The 17,623-nt window shown below is 38.4% G+C and overlaps 2 protein-coding genes across 3 annotated transcripts in view; one reads left to right on the top strand and one right to left on the bottom strand.

Moving 5' to 3' along the window:
- Window positions 1-17,623, bottom strand: part of cyfip1 (cytoplasmic FMR1 interacting protein 1) — a 54,484-nt gene that overhangs the window by 3,759 nt on the left and 33,102 nt on the right. For both annotated transcript variants that reach the window (XM_036570723.1, XM_036570724.1), the window contains 5 exons: window positions 16,547-16,634; window positions 6,800-6,943; window positions 5,736-5,826; window positions 3,649-3,779; window positions 113-185 (listed from right to left, as the gene is read on the bottom strand). In XM_036570723.1, coding sequence (XP_036426616.1) covers window positions 113-185; window positions 3,649-3,779; window positions 5,736-5,826; window positions 6,800-6,943; window positions 16,547-16,634 — 527 coding nt within the window. The remainder of the gene's footprint in view (window positions 1-112; window positions 186-3,648; window positions 3,780-5,735; window positions 5,827-6,799; window positions 6,944-16,546; window positions 16,635-17,623) is intronic.
- On the top strand, window positions 14,649-15,903 carry LOC118808228 (fibronectin type III domain-containing protein 9). Its single transcript, XM_036570727.1, has one exon. The coding sequence runs from the start codon at window positions 14,649-14,651 to the stop codon at window positions 15,312-15,314; it is 666 nt and encodes a 221-aa protein (XP_036426620.1). The 3' UTR covers window positions 15,315-15,903.

The following is a 17,623-nucleotide window of genomic DNA, read 5'->3' as shown; positions in this document are numbered from 1 at the left end:
CACAAAACCACATATGCTTCACAACCACTCACCACAAACATTCACACTTAGCCCTGTTTATATCTCTCTCACACTACACCAGATACATGCACACATTTCCATTTCAGATTACCTTTGACATGAACTCTTGGCAGAATGTTTTGGAATGGTGCAGCATGCAACAGGTCACATACTTCTTCCTGAGACTATCAAAAATGGAAATTTAAGTTAGAAACTATTAAAGATTCAAGATCAAACATTTGTAAAATGTTCAGTAGCAACACTGACAAGGTCAAACTTAAACATGTGACAAGCATGCACGTTATCAACACTGATATCAAGGTGCTAACAATCAGCGCTTTGTGGTGAAACGCTATTGAGAGTCCAGTTTCAACTGCAAAGAAACGCAATGGCAGATTCTGATAAAGCCGCCAGCATTCACACGTTATTTATTTAGTGTCGTCAAGTTGGTTCCAACTCATGTCGATCGTGTGGACAGTGTTTCTCCAGAATTTGTTTTAGCTGGTTCATGATTCCCTCGATAGTCTCCATCCAACTTGTTTCTGGCCGTCCTCCTCCTCATTTACCTTCAACTGTTCTGAGCGTAGCTGTCTTTTCCAGTGAACTGGGTCTTTTCATAATAAGAGAGCTTCATTTGGTGTCTAGGTTCGGAGTGAAAGTTGAGGCTTGATTTGGCCAAGAATCAATTTGTTCATTTTCTTTGGTGTGCAAGGTATATATTTTATGTAAGACAGACTAGGGGTGGACAATATTTCAAAAATATATTATCATGATATCTAGATATTTTCAAGATACACAATACATCATAATATTCCGTTTGATTAGTTGCAACAGACAAAAAGCCCCAGTAGTTCCACATTTAGGAACCGCCATGCAAAAGTACAATGATTTGTATTCTATGTTTCTTATACTGTGCTGTATTAAATGCAATTAAACAGCACTAATCATGCTCTTTGTAATGAAACACGCAGTTGTTTAGTTTGTTGTTCAAATACTGATGAGATTCAAGATATGCTGAAAAAAGCACACTGTGGCAATTCATCACGATAATGATGACATCGTCATATTGCCCACACTTAAGACAGACAATGATAAAGAAATAAGCATTAATTAATAACGGCAAGAAAAAAAAAAGCACAAACACGTTTTCCCATGTGAAGCACATTCAGGGTGTTGAAATGTTTGCTCAGAGTTTGACTGACTTGTAGACTTCCGGTAAGGGTGAATTACTTGTGTGCTTTCGATCATGGCCACTAGATGGTGCTGTACAGACACAAACACTACGACAGTCTAATTTTCAGATGCTCTGAGCCATTGGCAGTCATATCCTGACCCATGCAATCAGAACATTTCCACTAGGCTGTTCAAGAGGAATGGAGAGCAGGTGCTGGATGTCAGTAATAACCACAAGGAAGTATCTTCTGCAAGTCTGAACATGGCTGAAGATGGCATTAAGAACTCTTGAACCCTGATACAAAATGAAAATGTGGCCTTTGAATCTTTTGTTGGTTCAAAAAGAGCATTTTTGTCTGTGAAATAGCACTGCACTGTCCGGACTATTGGCTCTTATAGGAAGGCCTGATTTGCACCTGGTGCTAAAATGTAATACAAATGGAGTTTTGAGAGAAAAGCTGAAGTGTGTGTTATGTTTGTGTGGTGTTTTCTCTCTGTATGGATGATTATTTCCTGAGAACGTTGTTGTGATTGAAATAAGGACTTGCTTTTGTCTAAACTCCTCTACTGAGACATGACAGATGTGGCATAACTGGGTGAGAGGTCACTTTGTGGAGGCCTAAATGAAGGTGCCTGTTGCAGAGGTCATTAGGGTGAACATGAGGGACACCTTTATTGACTGGATTTAACTAATGACACTAGGTTATGTTTGTGAACCAATCCAAGTCTCTATTTTGTGTCTGAGGATGTGTGTTTATTCCAATGTGTTGACCTATTGAGAAGCTTTCTCCTTTTTTCTCTATTCTCCTCTTTTTTATATTCATATGCATTAAAGTTTACAACATTTCCTCTCTTTTTGCATTATGGGTTATTTTACATCACAGAAATTATGAATGGGTGTTTTTTTGTTCTTAGTCTTGCTGATTCATTTCCTTTTCCCTGCAGTAAAATCTTTTATCCCTCATTGGTTTCTCAATGTAAATTTACAGGAGGACCAGTTAAATAATGAATACAAAATTAAATTTATTTTAATGTGCTTATATCACTTAATATAGATGACTGACAATTCTGAAACCAACTTAAGATGTCCACAACAGATAATAAACTGAATCGCCAGTAACTTGTACAAGGCTTATGTTAGTTGTATTTAAGTGCCAGTTTGTCAAACGTGGAGCATGTTACTGATCTTTTTTTCAACCACAAGACAAGGTCACTCCATGGGCATGGAACAACAGCCCTGCTAATCTCCTAAATCATGTTTACTTGAGCTCTGCTGAATCTGAGGGAATTGACAGAACTTCCCTAAAGGTTTTAATTAAGCTTGAGTTTCAGTCTTATAAGATTTACTACCAGGTTTTTGCCCAAGGTTTTTACTAAATGTATTAGAAATTTCATCATCTACCATTATTTGCTGCTCCTTTTTTCTTAAGATTTTATTTTCTAGTAGCCCATGTTTCAGAACAACGGTTTTGCTGCTTTGATCACTTAAACATTAGCAAATAGTACAAAAAAATATTATGGTATCAAGCATACCTGGTTAATAAAAGGTAGTACTTGTGTATTTGCGCATCAACAATAGTCTAGCAGCAGCCACTGAGTGGTTCCTACTGTTGAAATAGCTGAGACAACAAAACCATGATGCAAGCATGCTCCAATCTCAAATGATATTTTCACAGGGTTGTCAAATGCTTCATTAAATCAATTCAATTTTCTCTCCTGTGCACTACCACTCAAAGCAGTCCAGGTGCAAACATCAAAAACACATCTGACATGACTGAATCTGTTTTCAACTCAGAAACAGCAGGGCAAACTATACTGTGTTAAGAATAAAACCAAATACTGCTACATGAAGCACAAACACAGCTGTGTTTCCATGACAACCCTCAGCAGGCTGCAGGTAACCTCTCTCAAAAACGCATATCCTCAAAAGCAGGTGGGACGGAGTGCAGAAGCCTTTTCTCTTACATTATCTTTACGTTTTGTGCACTGTGGGTATATTTATATATACATATATTTTCTCTTGCATCCCTTAAAGACACAGTAAATAATTCCTGATTTAAAAAACTCAGATATTCTCTTTTCAAAGACTGACTATGGACTCCCCTTTGACAGCTGATACTTATACATTCTGGGACTTAGATCAGTGGAGTGCATGAGAGAGACCACCATTCTGTGCCACTGATATCCTTTGCAAGGTTTAGTGAATCTAGCCAATGCAGTAAATGACGACAACAACGCTATGTGTCACAGCACAATGAAGAGAGTCTTCATGTCCACATCGAGGTTTAATCAAGGAAATGTGGTCAGGTTCATCTTACTGTTTCAATATTCCATAAACCCTCAACATAAATCAGAGTAATACGGGAGGCTGAAGTTCCAGTTCGTCTATATCTTTGTGGACTCATGTGAACCTCCAGCATACATCAGCGTGGTGCAAGTTTTATTCTGCAGTAGATCTGTATGGTGTTAACCTACCAGGCTCTGTTCACTGAGCAGGCAGAAGAGCACAGCGTTGCCCACCTCCCTCAGGTTCTGGAAGCACACAGTCTTCAGCTCAGCATACTCCACAATGTCCTTCAGCTGGTGGTGGAAAAACTCCAGGATACCTGCAAAGGACAAATTCAATGAAACTCCACTACTAGTTAATTATAAAGACTTTTAGGTTTTTAAACTACTGCAACTGCATTACAGCCAAAGCCTTAACATAATTACACGACTAATTACACATGTACTTACACAATTAATTACTTTCACATTCTGTAACAATTCCAACTTTTCTGCTTGTTCTGATTTCATTTACAAGAAAATAAGAAAAACATGATCTGGATGTTTTTTTCTTTTGGTAAAACAATGCTGTTTGCACGGTGATGATTTTTCATCAAATTCAAATCATTTTTTTTATTATTTTAAATTACATTTAAAATAAAACACATTTAAAATGGAAATTTTTCAAAAAATATAAAATTTCTCAGTTTCAATCTCTGACATGTTGTCTGTACTATTTTCAATTAAATATAGGGTTTAAATGATTTGCACATCATTGCATTCCGTTTTTATTTACATTTTGCACAGCGTCCCGACTTTTTTGGAAGCTGGGCTGTGAACAGTGAAGTGTGATTCATCACTCCAGAGAACGTGTTTGATGCTGATGTTGCTTCCAGACGCAGTTTGGAACTCTGTAGTGAACGATGCAACAGAGGATAGGCACCGTGCGCTTCAGTGCTTTGACGCCTCGCTCTGTGAGTTTGTGTGATCTACTGCTTCACAACTGAGCTGTTGTTGCTGCTAAACGCTTCTATGTCACAATACTAGCACTTAGTTGACCAGGGCAGATGTTGCATGGCAAAAATTTCACAAACTGACTTGCAACAAAGGTGGCATCCTACGACAGTTCCATGTTTAAAGTCACTGAACACTTCAGTATGACCCATTCTGCCGCCAATGCTTGTTTGGACATAAAAGGTATATTCTGAATATCCAAATTCCAAACAGGATTAAAGAGGCCCTGGCTTTTGCTACCCTTCTTGCAAGGAGGAGGATACTGCTCAACTGGAAATCACCCCATCCATCAAAGGCCTCACAGTGGCTCTGTGACCTTCTGCTCTTCTACAAACTAGAAAAATCAAATTTATCTCTAGAAATGTGTTTGTAAAATCAAAAACATTTAGGACCCTATGATCTCATAGTAATACACATCATTTTGTTTTTTTCTTCTTGTTTTATATTGATTTGTTTCCTTATAATGCATATTGGGAAAATGTTTGATAGACTTGTACCTGTTTAAACACTGCAAATTTGCATATTTCCACAAAAAAAATCTAATTGAAGTAATTAATAAAAATCCACTACATGCCTTTCATTATTACCAAAAATAATTGTGACTCATAAGAAAATGCAGGATGCTTACCAAACTACAAGAACTGTATTTCTGGGCTGCTACTAACATATAATGCAATTATTTTATCAGCAATGTAAATAAACATAGCTTTGATGCCCACTGAAAACTCCCAATAAAGGTAGTACCATCAGCCACTTTCTCTCTCTCCCTCCTCCTTATCCTCCTTCTGACTGGAGTCTTCTTTGTAACACTCCTTTTACCAAGCCAAGTCATGACCCCAGTGTGGAGTGGACCCCCTCACTACGGACAGCAACACAAACACCCAGCACTCAACAGTCAGAGGCAATTACCCAGCATGTTCAAGGCAGTGGTAGGTGTTGAAGTTGAGAAGCCTCTCATTACAGCCAACAAAACACTGAGTACACTTTGCTCCACAATCTCACAGAGCACACAGACGCCATACAGCAACCTGCTGCGCGACAAATTATCTGAGCTACCTGGAAACACTCACTCCTGTTCCAAAAAAAAATAAATAAAAAGATCATGTTTTGTGTTGGGTTTGAGTGGGAGCTGATTTTCACCAAGTCAGTGCTCCTGGAGTTTGACCATAGCTACATAAAGGCTTTGGTACAAAGCAGAGTCCTTAGAGCTTCTACTTTGGTTGCTGTGTAACACAGAACCCTACTGAGCAGCACAGAGAAGGCAACTCTGTTCCATCACCCACCTGGTGAGCCGTACTCGTGGCGTGGGAGACGGCAGATCTTGGGCATCACTTCCATCAGGGTCTTAACATACTGCAGGATTGTGCCCTGGAGCTGCACCATAGAAACATTCAACTGTTAGCTTCATTTTACAGCCTCAAATGTTCAAGACACTGCAAAAATAAAAAGAATCTATGATAGCACTATGCTATATGATAATATACATTGTCATCTCTATGATAACATCCAAGCGATCCCACATTTTAAGGCAACAGTGACATTACCATGGGATGTGATGTTGCAGTTTTGGGAGTTAAAGGCATTCATATTAGTCTATTCAGTAATACAAGCCTCAAAGTAATGGTTCAAAGCACAGTTTTTCACCTACCCTAGGTGTAATCAACTGATTCTTCAGTTCAGGTCTGGAGGCTAACATTGCTAAACACTAGAAGTCCAGTCACCCATATCTTTTCCTAAAATATATCCCCATACACACTGATACAGACTTGTCACTGGACACAGTATGGCTTATTGTGAACTGTAAAAATGAACAAAACTTCACCTTGTAGCTAAACACTGGGAGCAGTCATTTTAGACAACAAATGTTGTGCCAAATTCTGACTGCCCCACAGAATCTTGACTCCCCTTTGCGGGGACACAGGCATATTGATGCTACATTCCCAATCTTTATAGTTTCTACTTGTAAACATACATCTTCAGTTTGAAAATTCAATATTAAGAGCTCTTTAGAAAAAACAGATATTAAGAATACAATTTGTAGCATCTATATGCCTGTGTAATATGTGTGCACATGAAGGAGAGCTGCATTTTGCCGGGGGAGCAGAATTCAGCGCAGTAGCCAATTTAAAATGTCTGCCCCCAGCGTTTAGCAACACAATGTTGTTTTGTTCATTTTTATAGTTCACATTTGCAGCTCCAGCTTAAAACTAAAGAAGCCACATTTTGGACTCAAAACATGTCTTGGCTAATTAACTACATGCAGGATAAATGGTAAAATTGTGTAATTTAATTTACTATCCCTTTATGCTAAGGTTACAATAGAAAAAAAAACACATTATGCTCTTACCAGGCTCTTAACAACTTTCAACAGTTCCTCCATAACCACAGCGATGCCCTGGTATCCCAACAGTCTGCACACAGCCTTGATGTGGGGTGGGCCTACAAAGTGCCGGTAGAAGCCAAATATACTACTGTAGGCCAAGTTCAAGGCCTACATTAACATAATGAGAGAGAGCGAGAGAGAGAGCGAGAGAGAGCGAGAGACACATACTTCAATTAGATTTTACCAAGGCTTATGTTATGTTACTGCAACAAAAATAAGAAAAAGAAACTACAACTGAAACTAAAATTAAAAACCTGCCCTGTGCACTCCAAGATGAAACAGGCTAGAAAAAGAATATAGTCTGTTTTATTGTAGTCATGCCTTTGAGTCAACTTATGTTTTTATTTATGTATTTAATCATTGTTCTTATTTATCTAATATTACCTCCACATACAGTTGTATGCAAATGTCTGAAAGGCCCTGCGCCAAATGACATTTTGTTGATTTGTGTGAGAAAAAGTGAGAAAAAGATAACAGCCTCTACTGAGAACAAATGGCATTTACTGCAAATTTTAGTGCACAACTTCTATTTATTTGCTGAGATTAACATACTGGAAAAAAATTAACCAAGCAAACATAACTTTGCCCAGGCCACTTTTTTTTTGCTTTATTTTTCCCAATATACTAATTAAAATACCATACTGAGTGACCTATTTAGAAATAAGTAGTTGTTAGCGTAAAAGAGTGCAATGTACCTTAACAGTTAATTCATTAACATCTAGATTATTTTAAATAAAGTGCATTAGCTAGCTCTACTACATTAGTTACCTTGGACAGAGCAGTGCAGCAGTGAAGAAGTACAGGTTTTGTTATACACCAGAAAGGAACTTCTGTAAAGCTGTAAATAAAGTATGTTTCATAGTTTTGATCCCTGCTCCTCATCTGTCTCTTTCAACAAAACTCTCTGTATCACAGTGACAGCAGGAATCACATCTGAGGCTAATGCATCCGAGGAGCTCACTTATGGAGTTTTATATCTTGTTGGAGTCTTTTTGGCTGGTTGCACTGTAGGTGGATGTCCTCTAAAGCTAGGCATACACTGTGATTTTAGAAATCTTGTTGTTTAGTGACTCACTGTAGGTTTGAATACACCATTGTGTACTGACAAATATGCCAGTCAAAATCGCACACTGCATGTCTGGCAGGAATGTTCCGTGGCGAAATGTTTAATGTGACCAACACTTTGGGGTCCCGCTGCCGCGGTGTCAGTGACACTTCTCTGTGTGAGCAGCTTGAGTCACTGCATACACTAGGCTTACGTCACTTAAAAAAAAAAAAACACACAAAACATAATTTGACCAGCGGTTCCCAAACTTCTGCATACAACTGTATAAAAAAATGGATACTAAAATGCCAAAAGCCTGTTACTGAAAGAACAGGTTAAACTGGGTAAATTAGTTGGTTAATTACATAAAAAAACTATATTTCCTGCACACAGCTTGTATGTGTACAAGTCTAGGCACCCTGGTCAAATCACATCTTTTTGTTTATTTTCTAAGTGAAAATAAGTACACATCCTCCATAGAGATGAAACGGTTACCGGTTTCACGGTAAACCGCAGTAAAATTAATGACGGTTAGTAGTACCACGTGAACTTTAAAGTATCGTTAAAATCGTGTGAAAAACTCAGAGATTCGGAGATATTTCAGCCTTCTAAGAAGACCAAGTCTGACGTTTGGTCATATTTTGGGTTTTATAAGGATGCAGAAGGAAAGTTAATTGAAGATGACCATCCTGTCTGCAGAACAGGCCGAAAGAAAATAGCGGCGAAATGGGGGCAACACATCAAACCTTACGAGTCATCTTCGCGACCACCACCCGCTACTTGCAAGAATGCAAGGTTAACTTTAACGGAGAAGTCTGTGGGGACTTCGAAATAGAAGAAATGTCATGGTTTGTGTGGTTTAACTTATGCTTATGGTTTGTTAATAATATAAAATGAAGCTTTTAGCGTAAAAAAAAAAACAAACAAACAAACAAAAAAACAATCGCTGAATCAGCTGTGAATCGAAACTAAAGCTTTTAACAAATATTTCTGTGGAGCAGAGTCTCCAAAATGAGCTCTGAGTTAACAGTCACACAAGCTCTGGAACGAGACGCTGCAGAAGTTCAATCTGCACAGCTCCCCTTTCTCGTCTCGCTTGCAGTGTTTACTGTCTGAGAAGAAAATAACACTCTCAAATCACTCAATGTCCCCTACATAGAGCGCTACTTTTCAAACAAGCACGATCATCATTAACAAGCAGCTGAGCTTTAAATAGGGAATTTGTAACCTACTGTTAATATATTGTTATTGTGAACATTTTACACACTCTTTGGGTGAAGGATTTGCTATTTCATGATCCACAAAGTGCACTACATAGGGAAGATAGTGTGCTTTGAGACGGGACCTTGCACGAGTAAACGCTGTGTGCTGCTTTTAGGAAAAGCAGAGTTTCAGAGATTAAACTTCAGGAGTGTTTCTGCCGCAGCTCAGATGCGCGTTAATTTTAAGTTATGTTTTAGTATTAAAATGCTTTTAGAGGAGCAGCTCCACAAGTGAAGACACACTGTGTGAGTTCTACACTGTCTGCAGCTCACAGCGCGGTCACGCAGCTCCTCTGTGATTTTGTTTTTCCTGGTGCACTGTATTGATTAGGGGTACAGCGCCACAACGGCACAATAATGCTGCAATTGCAGTTAGGAAAGAAATCCCTCGAGTGCAGCACTTCTAAGAAGTAGTAATTTAATAAGTAAGAAGTAGTAAAAGACCCAGAGTTGGTCGAGATTTAATTCTCTATGCAGGGAAATCCCTAGTTATTGTAATTAATAATAATAATAATAATAATAATAACAGTAATAATAATAATAACAACAGTTATAATAATAAGAATAAGAAGAAGAATAACAGTAATAATACATTTGCTATTCTTTTGTTTACAGTGTATTACAAGTATTGTAAGTAATACAAAAACAATACTAAAAATGTATTGTCCTTATTTTTTAATGTTTATGCAAACAAAAAGTGCATATTGCTGCCAATTCTATTTGTGTTAATATAAAAGTTGGTGAAACGAGTTTCCGTTTGTGTTTCAGTATTTATTTTTTAAATTTATTTTACTTTTCAACACATTTGAACAATATCGCGATAATACCGATAATCGTGATAATTTTGGTCATGATAATCGTGATATGAAATTTTAATATCGTTTCATCTCTAATCCTCCACATAAAATGTGGTCTGTGCAAAAGTTACGGCATTTTTACGGCATAATTTTTCCCCCCAATTCATTCAACAAATAGTCAATAAACAGCTTTCATGTCATATTTAAGTTTATTCCCTGTAGATGATGTTATTAATCACTTAGAAAATCAACAAACCAAGTAATTTCCCTGGGAGTGTCTTTTGCATACAACTGCAGGAGTGAGTATGAGATCAAAAGCGCCAAATGAGACAACAAGCATCAAAAGAGAATTGACTATTCCAACCAGCCTTTGTGCTACAGATTTCAGACCCAGAGAGTCAAGACACAATGAGAAAAATATACAGGCAACGCAACTGGCCAACTGACACAAAGAAAGTAAGGATATGAGAGTGAGCGCGAGAGAGAGAGAGAGAGAAAGAGAGAGACAGGAGAGAGAGAATGAAAGAATAAGTAACTGAGTGAGCAAATTTGTGTGTATGAACGATTCAAAGAAAGCCGGGGGAAACTACCATAGAAGGGAGGAGAACGAGAGGGAAATGCCTAAAAGAAAGAGTGAATGAGATGTGAGAAAGACAGAAAAAAAAGAGAGAGGGAGAGGGGCAATGAGAAAGGGAGTGGCAGTGTGTTCAGCGGTAATCCTTCTTAATGTTCCCTCTACTCAGACATACAGCACTCTCTCTCTCTTTCTCTCTCTCTCTCTCTCACACACACACACACACACACACACACACACACACACACACACACACACACATCCCCCCACCCCACTCCTGCCGCTGTGATCAGGTAGCGTTCTTGTTCTCTTCCCTCTGCAACCTTGCGCTGTTGCATTGTGCAGAAACAGACCTTGCCACTGAGCGTCCCTCATAAGCCCAGCTTATTGCCACAGGCATTACGTGCCTGAACCATGCCAGAGAGAAACAGCCACGGGTCATCTTTTCTCAGACATCCGGCTGGACACACCATCAACACAACAGCAAGAGTCACCAATCAATTAATTCAGCTGTCGTCTCTTCTCAGCTCTTTGGGTAAGATGATTTGTCTATCGATTGTTCCATGTCTTCTATCTTTTGTCAGACTCAGAGTTTTAAGACACTTGTATCTTGTTTGCAAGAACGGGAACCTGATTAATTCTGATATAGAAAATCTTTACTACTCTTAGCAGTAAATTTATCATATTATGAATGTGAGATAAAACACCATAAAATATGTAAGAAATATGCAGTTTCCATAAAGTTTAATATTTATCTCATCATAAAAATATCTGTATTTCTATTATGAGATAAACATGTGGATCAGTTACCCTTTGTAACAAATGTAGAAAAAGACAAGGGAAAAAGCAACAGGAAAACTTATTTTATTGCACATATGATTGTATAAGTAGGAATCTACAATTGTATTGTGGAATCTACACTTTTTGTTCCCTTGACTACAGCACAATAGTTTATATGTACGCATAGGTATGTTAGACAGATACAGCTTATCCTCATGCCTTATGTTTTGTTATTTACAGTGGGCTTTATACTCATCATTATGAGCTTTATACCCAGGGATAAGGAAACACTGAGCAAAAAAGTCAAGAAGTAGAGGGGAAATGTCCCTTTTCCTCTTCATGAGCTGGGAAAAATACAAACTAACCAATAAAACTGCACAATTCAGCCAGCAGAGCTGCATTCAATCTTTAAACCATAGGGATGTACATGGATTATAGACGTACACATTTTACATAACTTTAATACTGTGTACTTGCCCTAATGCATGTTTAATATGAATATGTATATGCATTCAGATGCCTACACCACAAAAGAGGATGAAATTCCAAAGGGAATATTACCTTAATAAACAATCAGAACAGTAGTTGGTGAGTTATTAACACAAAGTATATTTCGTACTGTTTGACCTATTTGTTGAGCATTGTGTAGGTGCTGCTTCATGTTTCTGAGAAATCTCAATGACTACTGCTCAGAGTAATGATTATCACTCACAATATCCATGGTTCTGGCAAAGCCAGTAAATCCACTGTAGCCGCCTAGCGCTTATAGTCAGTTCTGGTCTTTACATAATCACAGTGAGCACAGTGGAGAGGTATTGATTTACAGCTAACAGAGTCTCAAATCCTCAGCATATCAAGTGATCGAAAGGTAAAAAAAAAAAAACTAAGTAACTAACTACAACTGTAACAAGAAAGTAGGACAAAAATAAACAAAAAGCCAAGTAAATTTTAAATCAAACTAAATTCGAAGGGGGAAATCACACCAATTATTTTAAAATTCTGCGTGGTTTAAATAGGTAAAATGGGAAAGACAAAGTCATTCAGAGTGGTCTGATGGGAAGTGTTCACGGCTGTGATAGGAACCAGACGTCAGATGACAGTAATGCTTCTAAAAGCTTCCTCACAGAAATGTATTACATGAAATGGCAACAAATATGCTGCCTGATGCCTGAGACATTGTTTTATGATAGTTTTGAGATAAGGGTGGCCCTAAATGTTATTTTTAAACCCTTTCATGGCAGAGAGGTACACAGAGGATGTTGTAAGGCAAAATAGAAAAAAAAACATTTTTTGCATAGTAAATAAAATATTGCTGGTTCCTATCACCACCACTGTACAGAAATCAGTGTTGTTGACTTTCTCTAGAATAAACAATTTCTCATCAAAATATTCTGAATGACTTTGTTTACTCATCAATGACTGAATTAGGCAGAACTTTTGGAAAAAAAGAAACAGTGGAATTCCCCTTTAACAAAGCCCAAAAGTGCAAAAATCAACCACAGAAATTTCACACAGAGACCCTTAGAACAAATAAGAAGGTTACAAAGAACTAAAAAAAGGCAATTCACATTCTTTTACTGTCCTAATCCATGCAAAGCTATGGCAGACACTGAGATTCCTAGAGATAAACCATTTGCCATAAGGCTTGTTTATGAAGTCATGTCTGTGCTCTGCACTGACACCTTTCATCTGTACCAGTAGTGCCAGCGTCTGGGGACACAGTGGCACATAGCTCAGAGGGCAGCTGTCTTTGAAGCTTCAGCCTTTGATAAAAAATTATGAACAAAGACCTCCGACACTGTCAGATGTAGCTGAATGTCTTCACTTCTATATAGCCTCTTTACTAATTAATCACAAGATAGAATACATTCGCCCCACCTGCAGCACATTTTCAGGCCTCAAAATACCAAAAGCTTCATCCACACAACAATATACTACTGCTTGTAAATTCATTTTTATAAACTGAAATCTGTGACTAGTTTCTGCGTACAGAATAATTCAGCTCTGTCACTCTCCCAAAAAGACACAAAGTTCTATAAGAAATGTTTATGATTAAAAGTACTGCATTACAAAAGAGAATTCACATGAATATTTAACACTTGAATTTTATCACTGAGTCACTCCTAGCTTTTCTGTACCTAGAAACACAAAGAGGTGACTGGAATTATAAACATGCTTGTCTCCTCCACTGCCATTCAAAAGGCGAGAGAGAGAGAGAGAGAGAGAGAGAGAGAGAGAGAGAGAGAGAGAGAGAGAGAGAGAGAGAGAGACAGACAGAGAGAGAGACAGACAGAGAGAGAGAGAGACACACACACACACACAAAATCATCTCTGGCTCTTTGTGCTCTTTTGTTCCCAAAAATTCAAAGCTAAGTGCTTCAGGCCAGCAGACTTTAGCTAGTAAGACAGAGAGATGGGCACAAGGTCACTAACAAAAATGTGAATATAAAAGGGGCATATTACCATGGAAACAAAGGTCAGGATGCATATTACACTTGGGATACAACAATCATGACATGTTATGGCCAGTTCCCATTTCTTTACAGCCAAAGCATAATTTTTTTAGGACACTTTTTTTAAAGCAACAGGTAACAAACACAATAACACTGTTTACTTGGTCTTTAGCAGAAGCAGGATAAATGAACACATGGACTAACAAACGCATACATGGTTGGCTCCATTATTTACATCACAAAGTTACAACAACAATCAGTCAACATAAAAATAGAAGCAAATATCAGCCAATTTCAATCCTAGCTGATTGTCATTGTGCACTCTCGCCTTACACTCGTACGTAGGGGAATAGAATACAGAGAGGATCAAATGAACTACAACACACTTAAAAAAGCAATGTTATTTTGTTGCTGGTATATATAATAATGCCACTGCCGGAAAAAATCACATATTGGCTTTCTGTACAGAGATGAAGCATAGTCTAAGGCGAAACTTGATTTTCAAAGGGTAATTTCCACTGCCGGTGTAATTTAGGCCTTAACTAGTCTCCAGAATGAGGAATGGTCCCAGTAGTGCCTGTAGCAAAGCTGATTAAACTTGGTTATGCAATTAAAACAACAATCAATTAAAATTCGGCTTCTTAATGAATCAGCATTGGTTGGCAACATGCATGATGCTACACACGCTTTAAATTCTTTTTCAAGGCTTTCTTTGGCCTTTTAGAAACTGATTACGCAATGAATGAAATCTTTAATATATTGAAACAGCATCCTTGTCTGTTCTTCCAGCAGTGTTACCTACAAACTTGAACTAGCCTCGTAAAACTGTAAATAAATCCGCAGATCCATGAGGAACCAACATTGAACCCTCTGAAGCGCACCCGCAACCTTCAAAAAGAACAATGATGATCAATGTGCAGAATGTTTCCGCCACCTCGGCCATCGTCAGCTGGCCCTCCATGCCTGGCTGTGTGGACACCTTTTACAGTGTGATGTACCATCCCAACTGGAACAGCCTTATGATGGGCTACACACGCAAGAGCTTCATGAGGGAAGAGAGGATTCCAGTAAGCCAGACAACAACGCACCTGGGCAATCTCAGCCCCCAGACCACCTACATCCTCTGTGTCACCTGCCAATCTGCAAATCCTACAAGGGACCAGTGCCAGCTTTTCAGCACCTTGGATGAGGGCGCAGATCGTGGGGGAAGCCGCAGGGAGCTGGCTATGGGTGTGTGGCTGGCCAGCAGCATTCTGCTCTTCATCATCGCTGTGGTTCTGCTCTGGGCCTGCCTTCACTCCATATGCCCAGCAAAGAGGCACTCTGAGGGGGGAAGTCGGCCAGGGTCCACCCCACCCAGCCAAGCTCTGACGCCCAGGAATGATTATGGGACAAGGGAAGGCAGAGAGAGTCTGTACACACCAAGCTACAGCGAGGAAGACTCCCAGCAGGCAACAGTGATAGAGAACCCTTTTCACACTGAGCATGGAGGAGTACCCGTCAACGGACAGAGCCATGAGCTCAAGACACTTGGAAACAAACAAAACGGCGGCCCTGAGTTGGCCTGAACTAAAATAGCCACTGCTGTGCTCTGGACATTATGATCATTCAAAGATAATCATTGTGTTACGTGGGGCTGCTAATGCTTCATAATTTTGGTCAATTTCAAATCCCAAGATAGAAAGAACATGAATCCCATCAAACTCAAATGCAGCCTTTTTGCAGTAACAAAACAAGAAGTTTAAAACAAATAGCAGGCAAACCATCATTTAGTCCATGATAATTGCAAGGTCTACAATGAGTCTGTACACATATATATGTATATAATTCCATGCATTCGCCTAGCTAAGTAATATCACATCTGCCACAGCTACAACAGACAGATTCTACAAAACATCCTTAAACTGCATACAGTCCTATGGCTTTCTGCAAATGTATTAGACATATGACAACAAAAGGACAACTTGATGGCTGTCTTTGGCATACTCGGGTGCCAGGGAAATCTTTATCCATCCTCTCAAACCCACATGAAAAGGTAGGTGGCCTTGTAACGTTTCTCAAGTCTAGTGAAGCAACTGTATATTAATGCTAAAGTAACATTCTGACACTGGTGTATTGAAATAATGTGACCTATACATGGCCATGATTATTGCACCCTTACTCATTTACTTTGTTGAATACTGTGCTGACAGACTTATGACAAATTCAGTGTGCAAAAAAAATGCGCTCTTGGCATTTTCTTCTAGGAAATGAGACTGGAATAATTTTAGAAAAATCACAGGATCCTGTGTTCTGATTAGCAACCCAGGTGAAAACCACTTAATGTGAATGTCAACCTGAAAGGAATGATTAATCTGCTAATTGCAGATCTGGAGAAACAGTACCAGAAACCATAAAAAACTGAGGGCAAATGAAGACTTCCTATGAGATTTTACCAGGACTCTGAGGACATCTACAACTGCCTTTTCCATCAGAGAAACAACCTTTATACATGAAGTATTTGTTTCCTGTATTCTTACAAGAATTTCTTCTATTTTGTGTTGTGAAAAAGAAACTGATAAAAAAAACATTAAATACAATTTATGTTGTTACAAATACAGAAATATTAAAAATAAGGTGTTTAAAATAATATTTTTGACTTTGAGCAATTCTTTACCTAGAGACACATAATAAAGATCTTCATAAATCATCATCCTTTTCTGTAAAGCTGTGACACAATGCAGAGAAACCTTCTAAGTGTGTGAATATGTATGACTTGGAAATCATGACCTGAAAAGTACAAAATGGAAAACAAACTTACCTTAGAGCCATAGAGGTACTGTGGCTGGGCGTTGGGTGGCTTGTCCCGCTGGAACTCCTGTGAGAACGGCAGCACAGTGCGAACAAACCTTGAGGGTGGAAGAAAAAGTCAGTTAAACAGTTTGATATTTTTTAATTGGCCCGGTCGATATATATCAGTTGACCAATAACACTGGCCAATATCAGTGACCTGTGGTGTTAGCTGTATCAGCCGATAACTCAATATCCTCTGACGAAATGGCAAAACATTAGACAGTATTAAGGTACTCTCTGGTTAATTATATCACAATAATACAGGCTGAACTGCTGAATCTAAAAACAAAAAGTTTTATAAAAACACTTAAAAATGCATCCAAACCTAACCTTAAGCATGAGAACAACATAACTAATAAAAAATAAGTAAAACAACAGGTGATAAACATAAACAAAAAGTGCAAAGCATTCTGGGTAGCTGCACCATCAGAGCTATATTATTTTAGCATTTCTGTTGTTTAACAGCGTGACAGTTGATAACTGACAATCACATCAGTCAGTAAAGTGCTGTTTAACTAAAACTATTGGAGCATAAAATGAAATTCTAAAATATGAATATAAAATTACATCGGCTAATAATATCAGTAGCAGTTATCTACATTTTTAGCCCCTAAAAACAGTAATATAGATCATGTTTACCTTCACTAGCCTTTACTGACCAATAGTCTTTTAAATGACCCTCTATCTGCCTATTTCATCATGCAGTCCATCACTCTCCATCCACATCTTTCATGAAATACATATCTTGCCTCTGGTACCCCTCCCACTGTTAATCTTCTTCACGCAATCTGTCCCCTACCCTACATCAGTAATTCCATAATTTCTTTCCTGTTGTTCCTTTTCTCTTGATATGTTCTATTGTCCTCATTTCCTCTCTCACTCTGTGCTCTTCAACTGACAACTGAGGTGAAAAAGTGACATGTACTTCACCCCATACTCCACGCCCAGAAACATAATTGTGTCTGTGGCGTTTAAAAGCGACAGTAGTAGTGATGAAAAGAAAAAAGACAGTTTAGCAGACGGGCAAGCGCAAGCACTCAGAATT

Source organism: Colossoma macropomum, unplaced genomic scaffold (genome assembly GCF_904425465.1).
Source record: "Colossoma macropomum unplaced genomic scaffold, Colossoma_macropomum, whole genome shotgun sequence".
Lineage (NCBI taxonomy): Eukaryota > Metazoa > Chordata > Actinopteri > Characiformes > Serrasalmidae > Colossoma > Colossoma macropomum.
This window is presented reverse-complemented; position numbering and strand designations above follow the sequence as displayed.